The sequence below is a fragment of the Drosophila yakuba genome, chromosome 2L (assembly GCF_016746365.2).
Source record: "Drosophila yakuba strain Tai18E2 chromosome 2L, Prin_Dyak_Tai18E2_2.1, whole genome shotgun sequence".
Classification (NCBI taxonomy): domain Eukaryota; kingdom Metazoa; phylum Arthropoda; class Insecta; order Diptera; family Drosophilidae; genus Drosophila; species Drosophila yakuba.
Window position 1 is genome coordinate 19,442,653 of NC_052527.2, and position 19,175 is coordinate 19,461,827.

General features: G+C 39.4%; 1 protein-coding gene across 2 annotated transcripts in view; it reads right to left on the minus strand.

Moving 5' to 3' along the window:
• Window positions 1-609: 609 nt before the first annotated feature.
• The window catches only part of LOC6528947, a 32,092-nt gene continuing 13,526 nt past the window's right edge, over window positions 610-19,175 (minus strand). Inside the window, exons 3-8 of one of the 2 annotated variants that reach the window (XM_039370714.2) lie at window positions 7,277-7,485; window positions 5,778-5,913; window positions 4,244-4,377; window positions 2,483-2,605; window positions 2,226-2,421; window positions 610-1,848 (exon numbers count right to left, since the gene is read on the minus strand). In XM_039370714.2, the coding sequence (XP_039226648.1) occupies window positions 1,397-1,848; window positions 2,226-2,421; window positions 2,483-2,605; window positions 4,244-4,377; window positions 5,778-5,913; window positions 7,277-7,485 (1,250 nt within the window). In that variant the 3' untranslated portion in view covers window positions 610-1,396. The remainder of the gene's footprint in view (window positions 1,849-2,225; window positions 2,422-2,482; window positions 2,606-4,243; window positions 4,378-5,777; window positions 5,914-7,276; window positions 7,486-19,175) is intronic. The other variant, XM_002089943.3, reaches the window with a different exon arrangement.

Here is a 19,175-nt window from a genome sequence, read left to right on the forward strand (position 1 = left end):
AGCAATGGGCGAAAAAATATAATTAAAAATAAACATTACGCGGCTGGAGACAATGGAAGAGAAACCAAGGAAAGTTCACACTGCAAAAGGAGGGCCAGCAAAAATAAAAGGGAGAGCGAAGAAGTGTGTAATAAAAGGAGCCAGGTGAAAATTGCATTAGTCCAAAGGAGACAGGAGACAGAGCTTTGGACAAAGGATCAGGGGTCCTTCTGCAGGAGCATTTTAGGCGCTTAATTGAGCGTTTTAGTTATGCTAATTGTTTGGCAGCAACAAGGACAACAGCACAGGCTAATGGCCGTTGCTCTCGAGTCCCCAATTCCAGCTCGCATTTATTGCTGGCCATTTATTATAAGGGAATGCCCCGAGATCATCCCCGGGGGCTAGTAGCCTGTATCTTAGACTTTTTTTGTTTCTTCAGAAACTAACAAATGTGGACAAATTTATCATGTTATTGTGCGGAAAAATGGATAATATGAAGGTTTATGTGGAAATCTAATTACTCTGGCAATTAAATGGAAGAAAATAATTTGTTTTTTTAATTAGTAATTACTTAAAAGAGATGAGTAAGTTAATTATCTGAATGAAGGAACCCCATCAAATAAAATACCGTTTCTTTCTCGCTTTCGTTTTTATTTTGATTATCTACCGTAAATTCTTATATCATACATGTCTCTGTTTTTTGCTTCTTTTATATAATATATACAATTACAATACATATATACTTTTACATATATAGGCAATAGTTAGACTTAAGACCTAATTGCTTACTCTTGCCTTTTGTTTTCTTTTTGGGGCAAATACATTTAGGCGCATATGTTATAATTTTGTTTTTATATAGAACATATACATATATATAAATATCATTTATACGTTTAATAAATAAACTTGAATTTGTATATATAAATATAAATGTATAGAGAACCTAAATTTAAAAGCTTAGCACAACATTTTTCATTTGCTTTGTGAAATGATCTCTGGAGAGGTTTTGAAATTTAAAATTAGCATTATGAGAAATACGAGAAATCTTAATTTTGAAAGCTGTCAAAAGCGTAAACCTCTTGACCATCTCCATCTTGGGAAAGTCAAACAAATAGATATCGTTGCATTTTTGATGAACTGGCGCTTGGCTTGTATATCGCGTATCTGGCTTACATTGTCTTTGTATGTTTGTATGTTTTGTATTCTTGCCTTAAATGCATTTGAAGTTACTTTGAGCTAGCTGAAACGAGTGTCTGGTGTCTTGTTAGTGTAAGTACTTTGGATACATCCTGCAGTTGCTTCTGGGTCTTGGCCTTGGGCTGAATTCTCCTTCAACATCCTCTAACTATAGCTTTCGCTGGACTCCGTTTTAATTTCGACCCCTGGCTTGTGGCACTGGAGTTGTGTGACAATTGAATCATGTTAATTGCCTGATACATCTGCTGTTGATCCTGCCGTATCCACATCCACACACATATCCACGTCCTTTCCAGCTGCTTTTCGACACCCGCAGGCAGCACTTGCAATGCCCTTGCTGCATTTGCCTTTGCTCTTGCTTTTGCTTTGTTGCGCTGACCCGCATCCCATGGGGTCTTGTCCGCCGGCTTGTGCACCTTCCGCTCATGTTGCACGTTGCACCGTCGGTCTTTGTCATCATCGACTGCAACGGCGACACTAATTGCCTGGCCAGCGTCCAACTGAGCACCGCCATTAGCGATCCACCGACCATCCAACAGGATTGACTTGAGCTCGGTCTCAGGCGGGAACTGGACGAACCGGCTCCTCGCCAGGCGGCTCCTCCATCCCCTAATCCGCCCTCGCTTCCGTCGTCTTCTTCGCCTGAGGGTACAAAATGATAGAAAAAGAATTCTAGCGAGAAATAGAGAGAAATGCAGACAGAAATGCAGGACATGTATTCGATGTATTCTGGATGTATTCTCCACCTAACTACAGACGAGCTTCTTCTGTACGTTACTGCATGAATTAAACATGTTCAGGTATATCGATTAATACATTTTGGAAAATAAAATAAATTAAAAACTATTTAAAAAATATGAATTAAATCGTTTTTATGAATTTGTTAATCCATTTAAGGATATTAAAGTATTATTTAATTTGTTGCAAAGAAACAATTTGATAGTTTTTAAAGTTCGTCTGTAGTTTCTAAATCGTCATAAACTCTTGTAAAAGTGTTCGTGTACTGTAGGTGTGTTGTTTAAATAAAAGTATTAGGCTGCCCAACTCACCCTGTAGCTGCGTCAGATAGCTGTTCTTTTTATTGTGCAAGTGATCCTCGTGAAGGGCATATTGATCATAGAAATCGTCGGGATTTACATGATTTCCATTGGCCCCAGTTCCGTGTTTTGGAAAAAGGTCTGCTTCAAGAACAATCTTTTCGGTGGTTTTCCAATAAACATCGTGCAATTGGGCACTGCAGCGGAGCTGTGGTATGTCGTATGTATTTGTAAGCGAGTACTTAGAATATCATAAACAAAAAACAAACCTTAAGCTTTCCGTTATCAAAGTGCTGATCGGTGACTACAAAGTGGATACCTACAACTGCAGTTTCCATGTCATTACGAGCATCACGAAGTATTTTATGGTGTCGCACTAGAGCAGGATTAACCTAAGGAATATGCGATAAATATTAGAAATGTATGTTCTTTTTCGGCGTTTGGCTGGTTAAATTTGGTTGAAAACAAATAAGCAGTAACAATACTGAATTTTAAATTGTAAAAGCAGTTTTTCTTTTTAAAACTGTGACTTTAATTGACTTTCTGGCTAGTAAATCAGATTGCCCGTTTTTACTTTGAAATCTCTAAAGGCAATAAGAGATATTTCTTTTTGTGCGTCAAACTTCGGCCAGTTGCACTGTTTCGCGTTTATTTAGATGGTTTGTTGCCTGGTTTTGGCGGTATGTCTTTGTTGGCTTATTGTTTAAGCGCATTTTGTGGCCAACAAGCGGGGATGGGGTGTAGTGGCGTGGAATCTAGTGAAAGCCTGGCCTTCGCAGATCCAATCAACCGAGCGTGGCCAACTCAACTCAATTCACCTACCAGTTTGGTGGCATTCGCTTTTCCATTCAACCATCGCCCCATTGTGGTCTGTGTAGGTGTGGGGCTTAACGTGTATACGCCTGAGTGTGTGAGTGTGAGTCTGAGTGTGTGTGCGTTGCATGCACGTTTGTGTTGTGCGTCGGTGTACGTGTTAGCCTTGTTTTCTCAACCGCCTGTTACCCATTTCCCCGTTTCCGCTGTGGCTTGTATTATGCAGCACCAATAAGCATTGTTTGCCGTTGAGTGATGCTGAAAACTGTCGCTGTCCCGCTCTGCAGCCTCTTCTTTCTCTTTCACTCTCTTTCCCGATTGATCAGCATATGTAAGCTAATTACTTAGCTTTTATTATTCAATTTTCTGTATGTTTCGATCTCGTTTTGCTTTGCAGGATAAATGCATTAATTTATGTGCCATCAGCTATATTTTATAGATTGGACAAACGATGTGGCTATTTTTAAAAATATATTAATTTCAATGTTGCACTGCTCTCTTTACAACTATTGAATTTTTTCTTCCCTTAAAATAATGGGGTTGCTTATAAGCTGAATAAAAAACGATTACTCCATACAAATGAAATATTATAAATGGGACCCTATTGAGCAATTTAAAGAGCACCATATAAATGATCATTTGCATTTGAACTATTTTATACTTCTATTGAGAATAAACAACTTCTAACCGTATCAAAATCTTTTGTTGCACTTCCCCATATTAATTTATTGTGTTCCTCTGAGTGTCCTGTCTTGGTGGTAATTTGGAATTCCGACAGGGGCAAAACTAATTGAGAACTGTAATATGCAAAACGATGAAAGTTGTTCCCGATTCAAGAGGGCTTTCGTCTGCCTCTTAATTTTGCCGATTCTCCCGGATTCTCTCTGTTTTCATGATATGGATATGGTTGTGTTGGGCAAAAAACTCCACCTAAAATTTGACGCTACCGAAATGTGGGCGGGTCAGGGGCGTAGAACCATTGAGTTGATTTCCGCGAATGCGTGTGTTTTTCTGGTAATTACAGGGGGGCCTTAAGCCCACCTCCCGCCCATTGAAAAGCAGGCGCATAAATTCCCGGCAGATGCCAACGCTTGAAAACAAGAAAATTGTGTTTGCATAATTTCGGGCGCATCCAGGGGTGTTGGGACGCGGTGATTTCGGTGGGTAGAAAGAGGGGGGATGGCTACATTAATGGGGGGCTTGGGCACGGCACTCACCTCTTCATTATTCACTGTCCATGTGAGATTGGCCGCCGGCCGCGAGTGTCGCGATGTGCAATTACCTCGCAATATGTCGCCGACCCGGTATCGAGGACGTATGCCCGTTATGAATGGCGCATTGTGGGGCGTTTCTGCAAGGACGAAAAAAGTGAACAGAGAGGTGGAAAACAGGCAAAAATGAGATGGCATCAGTTCAAAGGTAAACCGGATCGATTGTCACTATATTTTTGATTCTCTGCGGCAATCGGAAACCAGAATCCGGCCCAAACTTGTGACCCAACCTGTCGTCCTGTCAATTTGGATTGCCGAGTGGGTATGTGTAATGTAATGTGGTTGCTCGTGTGGGTGCATGTGTGCCCCAATCAATATCCCACAGATGCGTGAATGTGTGACTGTGTGTTTGTATGTGTGTCGAGGACCATTTCATAATTGAAATAATTACGAACTCTCAAGGTCTACAAAGTCGGAATTTTAATTTCGTGTTGCAATGAGACCTAAAGCAAAGACCATAATTTGCAAACGGATACGAACACGACACGAAAAAAAATGTGACCATTATATTCAAATTATGGCGTATCATATGATAAACCGAATTACTTTTTTAGGAATGAAAAAGAAAATTATACTTCCTATTAATAATGAAAATAATCTGATAAACTTTAACTTAAATTAAAAATGGGTCTACCCTTAGAAGTGAACCATTTCTAATGGCAAATTTTTTTCATTGCTTTGTCACTAATGGGAACATGTGATAAGTTGGCAAACTTTCTTCCAAGTGAACCAGTCTCTGATATATCATAAAAAAAAGAAATCCTCGACTTGTCCATTATCCTTGAAAACCAAAATGGAAGCCTGCAGACTCACAGTCGCATCCATGTGACACATAAACATGAAATAGACACTTTCAAAAGTTTGTCAAGCCAATTTAAGCTCACCTACGTCAACGTTTTCTAGCCCAAACAACCCACACAGTCGATTTGGCAGTTTATTGACCGTCTCCATTGGCATTAGCAAAATGTTTGCTCTCAAGGCTTTCACTTTGTTTGCCGGCTTAAATGTCTTCATCTTTATCTCGTTTACCCCCAAATTTGTTTGTATTTTGTCTGCTTAACTGCAAAAACATTCGAACTTGGAGTTTATTTTTAAGTTTTATGTCCACAATCCCCACACAAGTATTTTGAGTCTTTCCGAAAGGTCTTGGTCTGGTCTGGCCAATTGAATACGACAGTTGGTCAAGTTGGCAAGTTTGTCTCTGTATTTGACTCCCGCCTGGGGAGAGCTTGACTTCTCTGACTTTTTCTTCGACTTGGGAAACACTCGAAATGAAAATTAATTTAGCTGAGCATTCACTTTGTTGAAGACCGAAATTAGTTTAATATGTGCGCCCAAGCCAACTTAAAGTTTCTTGGCCTATCGATTCCCTGCAACCTCTATAACGAGTTTCATCAGATTCAGATAGCCCCTTCGACAATACATATATAAGCGGAAATGTTTCTCAACTTGTTTTCACGTGAATGCATTTTTCACTTACCAATAACTTCCAATTCTGCTGCCGCTATTAATGTATGAAATGAGGGCGCATCCGCCGATACTTCGCAACTGTATTTTCCGGATGTAGCCATTGTTACCGCATCGAGTACCACTTGGCTCTCGTTTGAGGACACGCGCTGCAAAAAAGTTAACAAAAATTCAGGTGCCATGAGTGGAGGGTGATTTAAAACGTATATATATTTAACTGTCCAGAGCGACCCTCTATTTATTTATACATATCGTTCTTTTTGGTCAGATGAAAAATTTTAACAAACGTATCTCGTTGGATTACTTCCGGCTTCCATTTGTATTCTTTTTACTCATATTTAATAGGGGCTTGTAATAATAGTTTAAAATATGTGCCTGTTTTTTTGACGCTGGTACCAACATATTTATCGTCCAACCTTCTAGGAATCTTTAATAATTTAATTTATATAATTTATACCTACATATAAGTACTCGATGTCGAAAATGGAAAACGCCATTCAAAAATAACTTAATTATACACTGGAATCCAGAAGTCTTGCTTGAAACACACAGAATTATTGCCTTAAAAGCATTCGCACTTTTAAAACATACTCGCTGGCATTCGAACCCGGTTTCAATGTTTTTATAAATTCTCGACTGTAAATGGTGCATTTTACTTCTTTTGTATATTTTTTTCCTGTTGGCAACCGAGACTATTCTGCCACTATTTTCACTAGTTTCAATAACGGAGAACTCTCCAAAATAAAGAAATGAACTTTGGTCGTATTTTTGTCACATGAGTGAGATACAGAAATTGGAATGAAAAATACGGCAAACACACAAAAGCGGTAAGCAAATAAATAAAATGCCAACGTGTTTCTTTATACGCCTGAATAATTTTGAAACCAATTTAAAAATGCCAATATTTATTGAAAAATATTCCCGGCAATGCCCGGAGTGTTTCAAAAACTAAAAAGCGTAGACTAAGACCCAAAAGGGAATAGAGAATGCAAAAGTTCAGCACACGGGGCCTCTGTTTTTCCGGCTCCCAACTGCCGTGAAGCGGAAGTTAAAAACCGTGTTTTGATTTGATTGCGCATTGAAATTTCACATGTGTCTGCCTCTCCTCGTTAACTGTAGCGTTTCGTTCGATTCGAATGCCCTGGAAATGCAAATGTTTTACATTGTTTAAGCCGCAACCCGTTTAGTTTAGTTTAATTTATTTGGCTTCGACTTTTGCTCCTGTTCCATCCGCTCTTTTATTGGCTTTGCAAATGGCATGGGAAAACTAAAATAAAAATTTACGGCCATAAAACAAATTCCCATGCCAGATTTATTTGAATACCAAACAGAAGAGGTGTGATTTGGCAATATGATTTGAGTCGTAAAAGTGTTAAAACACAAGTTATTTGATTATTACGTATTACAATATATGTATTTGTAATAATTGCTTTTCTGATAATCATTGAAAAAATAAAACCAAAGTGAGAATTGCATTATTTCAAAATGAGAAAAAAACTGTGCTGAACTTACTCTCACTTTGACTCCTGGGAAGTGAAAGACCTTCATGGGCGGCGTTTCCTTAGGAGTGTACCGGTAGAACTCTCGTCTGCCCTTATACCATTTCACCGAGTACAGACTGTCATCCTCGATGTCATAGAAGCATTTCAGTATGGCCTTCTCACTACGCCTCACCGCGTGGGGAACTCGAACCCGGACATCCCGTAATGCCGCGGTCATCTCTGAAATGGAACAATAACACGCCAAATAAAAAAAAAAACCCACCAACAAATTATATTTAATTATTTAAAGCTGCCATGCTTTCCGCGAAAAGGGACTAAACAAACAAGCCCCGTGGGCCGTGTCTAATAAAAATCATCCGGAAGCGATAAAAAATCATCGCGATTCGCATATTTAATTCTCTGTTTGCTTTTATTTTATTATCATTTAATTCTTTTTAACAACGTTTCTTCGGTTTGGCCTAGGCCGTTGTGCATAATTTATAACGCACATTTTGTGTTTTATTTTTTGGAATTTTTATTAAATAAATCCAAAGCGGATTTTATTGACTCGACAATTCCCACGACATTTTTGGCCAAGCTTTTACCCTTTTGAATGAGCTGGTATTTGATATTCTTAGCGGCACTTATAATAAATATATGGCCTCGAAAATGTAGAAATTCAATGGGGAATTCGACTTTACAACTAAAATAACTGATTCGAATGTTATATGCTAATATTATTGTTGCCTGCTTAGATTATAAAATATATTTTTACTTGGAAGAGTAACTTGATATCGACCATCCGCTATTGAAATTAAGGATTTTAATATCCAGTCTGATCACGTATTGACATCGCTTTCGGCATGGTTTTGTGTTTTGTGCCACAAATCTCTAACTGACTGAACACCCAAATACCAATATGCTCGCCCATACGTATTTCAAAATATATTTTCAGGATATGTCTGACATTTCTACGTATGTCTGGTTTCCTGTTTTACTGTCCCAATTTTTTTTTTGTCCCAGCTTGGCATTATAAATCAGCTTATAACAGGCACAGACAAAAACAGCCGTTATACCCGTTCAACCCACTCCCTCCCACCTCCTGGAATTTATTGTTTTTCACCAATAAAATATGAATAAATTGTTGGCTGATTATGTGAGATGAAATTAAAATTGATTTTATGTCCATGTCGTAAAAAATGCAACGCTGCTGAGAGACTCAAAAACTCGGAGACAAGGTACATATTTGATTTTTTATATCTGGGATAAGCGTTTCACGGGAATTGTATGTTTAAAGCAAATGTCTAATGGGTTTTTAAATTTAGAGGTGCACTGTAAAAAGAATCAACATTGATTACGAATTTGATATTTAAGAACGTGAGTTGTTTATGAAATCAGTAACCAACACCTGTCATGAGCCAAGAGCCACTTTAGATATAGAAACTCTCATTTTGATCCAATTACACAGCTCTCGGGACCCATTCTACCTATGTCGAGTTAAGTTACCATTAAAAGGCGATTTTCCCCAACTGCAACTCAATTCCCTTTCATTAATTTAGACTCTCTTTTGTAGTTTCTCTGTCGTTTGGCGCCTTCTGCCTTTTGCCTTCTGTGGCTTCCATTTCATGCCACACTAAATAGACAAGGTTGCAACAATCCGGCAACAAATGAATGTCCAAACAGCCAGCACGACCGTGGGAGGTGCTTTCTGAATCCCATCAAATAACTGTAATTGCAAAGTTTTTACAGCTAGACACGAGGAGTACGCCTATGAGCCCCCGAGCCTCTGGTCTCCAACCGCTCGCAAGGACAATGCACATGCAACCCCTCCATTTGGCGGATGGTCGAGGTAACGAGGAAGCGGGGAAGCGAGGAAGCGGGTCCCGCAGGACTCCTACGGAGGAGGTGGAACTACGTCCCTACAACGTGTGCAATAAATATGAATAACGAGCACAACGTGAGAGGCACACAAAGTAAAAACGAGACCGCACTCGGCATCGCAGTGTGGCAGTGAAAAGGCAGATTCAGCAGGACATCCCGGCCGTCCGGCCCACTCTCTACTCTAAATCCTTGGAGAGCATCCAACCTCATTGTTGGCGACACGCGGCGGCAAATATTTGCTTCTGCCGCTGCCTTTTGTTTAAATCTTGTTTATGCAACATGCATGGCATATATTAAGAAGTGCCGACCAGACTCGAGTGTCAAGCAAATGTCCAGCAGCGCTCTGATTTACACCCGCCCAGCATTACACCACCATGTGGATCCGGAAATGGGAGTGCTCCATGTGTCGCTTCGGTTAACAGATTGCTCTGCGAGTTGGTTACATTTGTGCAGGCCAAGGATTTTAGTTGGATTAGGCGGCTGTCATATAATCGAATTTGATGGTGTGCATGGCCTTTGTGCACCTACTTGTCCAACTCTTTTCCAAGGACATGTGCCCTAGTTGATCTTAAGTCCGACTTTAACCATATGGATTCTAGTATTAATCAAGCTATTATGGCTTGCTTATAAATTCTAATTTAATAAAACATAACTGGGAAAGTAAATACATTTACTCTCATAATATTGGCTATATATAATATTTCTCTTCGACAAGAGTTTTTTTCGAATTGCTCAGATGTGACCCCATAAAAATATTATAAATATTAATTTAAATTTTATTGACTTTTTTTTGGAAAGCTAACTTAAATTGGTTCAGAATGAATTAAATTTCGACCTTAGAATATCCTCTCCTAACTCTCTGCTTTTGAAATTATGACACTTTCTGTCAAAGCATATTTCGGAAACTTACGGCCAGCTAATTGAAAAGAGCAAAACTATGCAGAAGTAAGCTAAAAGTTGGGCCAGGACTATGACCCCATCTTGCCCATAATTTCCCTTCCACATGAACTCCCAGTCCGAGAGCAGAATTTGCCTGACTGACCACATAGTTTACACGAAGGAACCGGCAACTAACTAAGTATGAGTATCTTGGCCAAGTGAAGGAAAGTTCTCAAAGTACAAGTTTATGGAGCTTGGCTTTTGAGTAACACTTACTCCCATGCAACAGATGGAACAAAACTGCAAACTGGCATTTAAATTTTCCATTAGCAGGAAACTTGGGGGTTGCTCAGCACTTAGCCCCTTAACCTCTGAAATATCATGGGGATGACTGGCGCCAAATACATCATAATTTGTGCTGACATTATGTAAAATCCTATTCCGCTGAAACCCAATACGATTCCCAGCTTGCACTCGCCCTTTTCTGGACCCATCCAGCACTATTAGTATCTCGACATTGTGCAGTCATTATTCAGTCAGATTTGACTGCCATCTGGGGTTATCAGCCTCCCGTTTCGAAAACAGAGGGAGGTTTATTCAGGCGGACTTGACGCCAACGCGTCGGGGATGCTGATGCGGATGTGGATGCTCCTTCGTCCTTTGGGGGTGGCTTGAAAAATTGTTGACAATTTCAGCTTAATGCATTTTTATGTCACTTCTTCTGGTTTAGCGAAAATGAATGCTCCTGCTGTTGTTGTTTGTCCTGCACAAACACAAACACAGACCCACTCCGTCAGTCACAGGCACATGAGCTGTAGTCCTTGCAATTGCAGAACCACCAATTCTGACCAAGTCGCCTCCCCCTTCTCCAGGATCGCTGGAGCCATTCAACGCCGACATCCAGAACTCAGTCTGTATCTGTGTCTGGGCCTGTCCTTTGTGTTGATTATGAAATTTAAGCACAAAAACCCGTGACAGTCAGGCCCGCCCTCCTCTTCTGTTTACGCTTAAAGAGTTGACTCCGTGGTGTTTGGTTTTTAATGGCACATTTTCCACTTTTCGGTTGGCTTAGGGGGATGCTATATTGCAATTTAATGTCTCCCGTTCAGTAATTGCGAATGCATTCGCTGAAAGGTATAACAAGTGCGGAACCACAAATGTGTTCATTTTTATATCTTTATTTGTTAAACTTCCTGTAGTTATAAGTGTGGCGTTTATCATCAATAAAACAACGCACGTTTTAAAAAGTGTTGAAAAGGATGCAACAATATAGATGAAATGAGGTAGTGTCATACTAATATTTTGACTGCATACTTTAAGATACCTTTAAGAACAAAAATAAACCCCTATTGATTTCAAATATTTAAATAATTTCTTGATATTTAAGTCCATCTAAAGCCCTCTAAATCCTTAAAATCAGATAAAGGGTGATGCCATAAGAAATCCAACAAGTTTCAGCCAGTTCCTTTTAAGAACGCCAAGCCCAAAGCCAACTTAACATCCTTGGCCATTTATTTAAAAACTAAATAAGACAAGCATCGCTAAATCGCCAACTAAGCTCATAAAATCCCACGAACAAGTGCCCGAGTGTAAAGCAACGTGGGAAATGTTCAAGTACGAAAAAAAAGTATAAAAGGAAAATAGATAGTAGGGTGGAACGAGGAGTTTGCAGGGTAAAAGCTATGAAAAAGTGCAAGGATCAAACAGCTGAAAGTGAGGCACACTCGCATAGCTGGGCTAAATAATAAAAGAAAATAGGAAAAGTAAAAATGCTGGCCTCTGGAATGAGTCGAAAAATGGAGGACCACCACGTGGTGTCTGGTCTCCTTTTAAAGGTGGTTCCATTCAAAAGCCCTTTGCCTTCCGTTTCTAATCCAACACCAGAAAATTGTGCAGGAATTTGTTGCAATGAGCTTTTTATTATCCTTTTTCGATCTCACTTGTGTGTGTGGGGGAAATACCAGGTTTCTCTCTTTTTTTGACGATTTTTGCTCGCTTTTGCATTCATTTTCCAATGCGAAAGGCGAAAATTGCAGTGGCAGCATGTTCTTCCTCAAACGGAGCACAGGTGGAAATTTATACTGTTACCTTGTTGCCACGCCCCCAAACACATACACACACACTAGGAAGGGGGTGGTGCGCCCAGACGTTCAAATTATTTGAGGATTTGTTAAATTTTCCGGCTTTCTCTGCAATTTTTGTCCAGAAACCTATTTTATTTTTTACACAATTTGTCGCGGCAAGGCGGACAGAATGGGCCACACAAGTGTCTGCTAAATGGTCGTTTAGGCCGAGGGGAACTCTTTTTTGTGAACTGGGTGGGTTCAAGGCTTCGTTTTTGTATTTTTGTCGTTTCCATTGCAAAAAGAGCTGCTGACTTGTTGACCTGTAAATAACTTGAGTTTAACGAAGAGATTAACGTTCCAGATTTCCTTGCGAAATTTTATACATTTTTTGTGAGCTCCTATTTCACGGGGAATGAAAAACGATTGGGTTTGTGAATGGGAAAAATGTGCAACACAGATTTGCGAGTTGCTGAATAGAATAAGTGAAGCTTTAGATTCGTTATAATACGATAAAAGTTTTGCTTTTAATTGAAGCAATAATCCATTTAAGTTTGCTTGCCAAAAAACACTTTCTTTAAGTATACAACATATCTTTCTAATTTTAGTCTGACACATTCGTTTCTTCGTTCTTTTCTTATCTCTTATGTTGAATTTTATTTCTGACCAAGACATAGAAAAGGCAGTTATGCAAATTCAAACCATTTATCAAATTATTCATCAATCCATGTCCTTCGAAAGTATTTCACAATATCAGCCATAAGCAAAATTGGAACCTTACCCATGACGGTTTATATATCTTTATTTTCTAATCTCACCCATTAAATAGAATTCACCCCTAACGCAGCCAAACATATCCAATCTCGGGACTAACCCTCCTATGCCTTACAGAGATGTAAGACGGAGACAGGAGGCACGCGTAATTTTTAATTTACCATGACATAAATCGTATAAAACTGTCAAAGTCACTGAGAGCACGAAGCAACAGCCTGTCCCTGCTGACTGCAGTGTCCTTTGTCCTGCGACCTCCTTCAGGGCACAAATTACGTCCCAAATACACAGAAGGGTGTCGAGAGTCAGCAGAGGAGCAGTCGAAAAAAAGGTAAAGGGGCCAATGAAGCGACTTCAAAACAAAGCAAAGGACCTCTCCTCCCACTAAACAGGATGTTGGCCCAGGACTCCAGGACTGTAATAAGTAAATCTCCAGCATGTGACGGCTATCAGAGGCACTTCCGCTTTCCAGGACCCCCTCGATGTACGTATGTATGTAGTGTGTGTGTGTGTGTGTGTCCGCCCACTCGCAAGTAAACCGAAACCATTTATATTTTATCTTGGCCTTGTCGTCGGTTCATGTGGAGCAAACTTCTCTGAAGTTGCCAGCTACTGTGAAATGAAGTTGCTAGTGCTCAGAATCTGGGGAATTCCCTCAAACATGTACGTGTGTGTCTTGGGCGGAAGTTGCAATTCCTGCCCTCGATGCCTATAAATTTAACTTAGTCTTTTGCGGAACTGCTCCGCCAGCCGCTTCAGTGGCTTTTGTTGTTTTGTCATGTTTTGTTATCCTATTTGTCCGGGCCAAATGCCAGTCCGGCACAGAGTCCAGAGCTCGAACATCAGATTCAACGTGCATTTTGGCTTGACTTAACACCCTGGCTGTTGATTTTCGACCGAGGATTGCATTAGTTTAATTAGCTGAACAAAGGTGACAGCCAAGATAGATGCGGTCAATTTATTTGGCCTGGCTTTAAAGCCGAAGCTATAAACTTTGTCACTTTGCTTGCATTTTTAACGCAACTTGAGATCTAAATACATAGAAATTGGGGGTTGGAAGTACGTTGTCTAACAACAAACACTGGACAGAGCTCATTCATATTGAAAATTTGCATTGGTGAAATTTTAAGCCAACCTAATTCAACTATACAGAGTCCTTTCAATAAGTTTCTACCCTTTTTCTCAAACTAAAATACTGGCAAGATGAATATAAAAAAAAGCATTGGGGAGAGTAGTTCGACAGAACAGACTTGGATGGCATGTCTGCCGAAAACGCTGTGAGTGACATTATGATAACCCAATGACAGCTATTTGCCAAATCAGACATGTTAGCGGGTGGGAGGCTTTGTGTAAATCAATTGATTGGCAATGCGTTTTGATTGCCAGCCAAAATTTGGCCCGGACACGCGACGGGAGAGGGAAAGACTTGTGGCCAAGGGTGTATTGATTGGGATTGGGTTATTGTGCGAGAGGAAGGAAGGGAGAGGAAGGGTCCTCCCCTTTTAATATAGTATTGCTCGACATGCACTCGGAATCGGGCTTTATTGTCTAGAAATCAGCAGGCAATTCGTCGTTTATCGAGGGGGACTGCGATAAATCCAAATGAATTGAAATTGCAAATTAAAGCGGCCTGCGTTAATTTCCACTTGCCGGCTACAGTGCAATGACACAAATAACCCGAATGGAAAAATCGGAACCAGACTTTTCTCTGCTTTTTTCTGCTCAAAGGGGAAGTGGTGGCAGGCAATTTATTGAAAGACGAATTTCTGGCTCAGAGCTGACAGCCTTAATTCGCTTTGATTTGTTCAGCCTGGCGGGAAAACAAAATGTTCAATAAAAGTTTGCCTTTCAAAATCAAGCCAATATTTCCTATGAATGGCAACGAGGTAGGCCAAGTTGACTCAGGCATTTGCGTTCTCTTTGAAAATGAGTAATTAATTGCTTGATATTTATGTAGAAACTTTTAGCTCGTATTTTCTAACTATTAAGCAATACAGCCAATAATTAGTGCAATTTATTAGTCTATTTCTATAATATATTCCAGCGAAATTTTCTACGATTATAAGTTATTTATTAATTGTGAATTTAGTTGGATATCAAATCAAACTCTATAAAGTAATTTTATAAAAGCCCTATCTTTTTGTTTATTGTATCTTTTTATGGCCTTTAATTATAGAAATATTCATATAGCAAACAAAATCGCATCTTATTGCCGCTCTTAGACTCGCCCCATTTATAGCCACTCAACCGAGTCATGTTTTTTGTGGGGCGAATGCAATATTCTTTTAGAAATATGCTTATCTTTCTGGATTATACAAATCCTTTTTCCCCTGCGAATATCCTTCGTACGTTGTTTTATGGCATGTTTTTCCTCTTGATTTATTTTAATATTTTATTATTTTTCTCGTTTGAAGCAGAATGCATTTGATTTGGTTCCTTATCTTTGCTATACGTCTTTTAATATGCTTCTCTATGTAGATTTCCCCACTCATATACAAATTAGAATATGTCTTCTACTTATTTACTGCTCTTACATAGCTTGTGTTAAAATTCAAATAGTGAATTTTCCATGTTGTTTCTTCCCACTGGGCTATCTTATCATATGAAACGTTGAGTTAAGACAGATAAGTGGTTATCGCATATTTATACATATATTTGTACATAACTTACTTCAAAAAAGTAAGAAATTAAGATATACATATCATAACATCGATGGCTGAAGGATAATAGACGCAGTTGTGAAAATACTTAGTTACTATTATTATTCAGAAAGATAAATTTCTTATTTTGCCTTGACCCGAATGGGTAATGTCAAATGCACTGGGAAAGCCAGTGCCGCAATAAAAAGGGGGTCAAAGTTAACAGCAAATTAAACGCAAATTACCTGCCAGGAACACAATATCCAACTACCATGTAGATATATGTATATATATATATAAGTATATGTGTATGCTTAGCTGCCTGCCTAGATATGTGCATGCATCAAACCAGAGGCAGTTTGACATTGCTTGGCCTACCAAATAAACGAGGCTCACCTGGTGTTTGGCCGGTTTGTTTGGGGGATGTGGGCTGTTTTTGGGGGCCGGACAATTACCGTTAAAGCCAGGAGGCAGACACCGCAGAACAATAGTTTCCTGTTTCCTGAGTGCTAAAGTTTTCATATGTCTGACCCATGGAACCCCACCATTCTCAATCCACCTTTTCCAATTTAACACCCACCGCCCCCAGGGTCATCCATGCTTTACGTGTTCCATGGGGGGAAATCATGCCGTACTTTATTTGCTCGCATGTTTGAACTTTACACAGTAAAAAATTAGGAAACTAAAAAAATTTAGTTATAAAGTTTCTGCTTATTCATATTAGCAGCACATATCATAAAAAACATATTTCAAACGATTAAAATTACTTAATTTGATTTAGAAACTGAAGGATTTTAATTCAAATTTAAAATTAAGATACACATATTTAAAACTTTTGTTATTAAAGGACATACTCCTTGCATTGCTGATTTACCTAGAGAGCATAAGAAGCTTAGGCCACCTACGAGAACATTTTTAATGCAATTTTCACCTGGCCAGGGTATCTCCCTTCTAATCGCTCTTCACTCGCTGCCTTGACGTAATTACTAAATACTCTTGGCATTCTCTCCGTCCTGGTCAGGTCCTTGCCTTTTCTGCACTCTCCTCCTTCAGTTTCCTCGTCCTGCACTGTGTTCTTTGTTACTTATTTTCTTATCGCCTCGGATTTGGGCCCGCAAAATGCTTCGTGAGCTTTTGTTTGGAATTTGGCTAGCCCGGCTTTCATTTTTCTTATTTGTCTGGATATGGGTTTTCCCTCCACGTCTCCTCTCGTATTTCCTGTTTTTTTTTTTCTCAGCCGCCTGCGGTCTATTTTTGTTGGCATTCCCTAAGTACAAGCGTGTGCCATGTTTATTTTTAATTAATTTTCCCTAAGCAGTCTAAGACTTTGCCACGCCAAAATCTCCAGCAGGCCAGGGCGAACTCATTGCTGCTCTCGATTTAGTGCTTTCCTTTTCTTTTTCTTTTTGTTTTTGTTAATTTTTGCAATTTTCTACTTAATTACCTAACGGGTTTTTTGAGTGGGAGCCAGTCTCCTCTGCCATTTGAGGCCACCCGCATAAATGTTAATTGCGGTAATTGCGAAAGACGAACAGAAGTTGCTAATTTTCTTGCAACTTGAATGTACCGCCAGAATGCTAAAAAGAATAGTAAACAATTTTTCCGTCTTCCATACTGTGTTATTTTTATTGCATTAAAGTGCTAGCACAGCCTTATAAAATGTATGGGATTTCGTTGCAATTAATTAAAACTTGAACGATAAAAGCTTATGATTCATTGCACAGTGTCTGTGCCCAGCCAAAATTCTTGTCGCACTCCACTTAACCCGGTATTCAATTCCAGGAAGCTGGACAGTCGGAACGTTTCGCTAATCGTGCAAATTTCAAGCACAATTGAAGCCAGCTCAATTAAACCCACTGCCACGAAAAGGAAAGGAGAAAAGGGGGAAATCCTGTGGACTGGATTCCCCGGCTGAAAAAGCGCTCTAGGATTTCGTTTGGCCGGGTCAAATTAAGTTGAAACTAGCCAGTTTTAAAGTATAATGAGCGTATAAATGATTAATTGTTTTTTTTCAGGAAACTGATAAGAGCAAGAGGGCGGGCTGGGCAGACGCTTAATTAACTTTACTTTATTGACGGCGCGAATTAGTCTAATTGGTCACTTGTTAAACGACACCTGAGAGGCAAGGGCCCGTCAAGGTAGCTTTTTTTTGTTACATTTTTATTTTGAAAAATCAATCTCAGTCCCTAGACGCACTTCACTGCCAAACCATTGAATGAAATTATCTTTTATCAATTCCCGAATGCATTGTCAACAACAATTGAGACCGGTCTTTGGGGCATCTCAACGATTTGTCACAAAGCGATTTATGCTTATTTTCACAATAATTCCATTTGTCCTTCTGATAGCAAACAACAAAAATAACTTTTCCATTCTTTTTTGAACAATCGCAAAGTTTCAATTACTTGAACTAATTTATTAATGTTGTTGAAATGTTATTCGGAGACTTGTATTCTGGCTGTGGGCTTCGGCATACTTTGTTGGATATTTTATGCGGAGAACGAAGAAGGAATTGGTAAAGTTAGAGCTCTAAGAAATTTTCGAAAATTAAAATAATATTATATAGTTGCGATTCTTGCAAAGACAATAGGTAGAACTGCAAATGTTGTATTTCCATTTGGGAACTTTAAGTACTTATAACATACGTAACAATTTCAAGGAAAAATATATTTTATTGTGTCAATACTCCCTAAAATTATAATTTATTTACTGAATTCCTTTTTAAGCCAAATAAGTGGCTGTCATGACTGCTAATTGATCGCTTATTTAGTTGGATTTTAAGGGTTGCCCCTGTCAAGCTCTGCGAAATCAATTTGGCTTTAATTAGCATGCCAGACATGCATGTGCTGGAAGCACTCATTTTACGGAGTGCCGAGAATAATAAAATGGCCAACTGTAGCTGCATAATTTTTGGCGTTAATTCAATTTAAACTTTGCGAAAGCAAGCCGGAAGTTAACCCCGTCCACGTCCACCCGGTGACCTTTTAATATTAAATATATTACAACGCTTCCGAAACTATATAGAAAATGCAGAGCTCCAGCGAAAATGTGTGCAACAGCTATGAAATATTTGACAAGCAAAGGAAAAACTTTGGCAGCGTACTATATAAAAGCGGAAATGCCGCACCAATGCATTGCAATGGCATGGGAAGGCATCAGTGGAAAACGCGTCTAGTCAGTGCGTCTATTGGCTGCCTTTTCCCGCAATTTAAAACGCCCCTCCCGCTGCGAGCATAAATAATAAATATGGCATGTAGTAAATGTAAATGCGCCGTGGAAATTCCATAAATTCAAAGGCCCAGCTGCGCATTCCCTTCATGACATTTAACACTTTGGCAAACAGCAGCCCGGCAATCGGCGATTCGGTGAGGCGGCAAGTTAGCAAGCCATTCAAATGCACTTGAGATTCCTGGCGCAACAGCTGTGTCCTTTCGAGGACGAAACGGAAAGGATTCTCGTCAGCGATGACAGCGTGACGTGATTGGCAAGGCCAACTGTCGAATAAAAGTTAGTTGGGAACTTATCTTAGTTGCGAATGCAAAGTGATTAATGATGCTGGTCCAATATCATGAAACGTGTTCAGATTTTTGAGCTGGTAAGACTAGAGCACAGCAAGGAAACTTGTCATTAATGGCATCTGTCGAAACAAATTATATTATATCTCCGGATGCAGTCAAAGTCCGTTTCTGACATTATT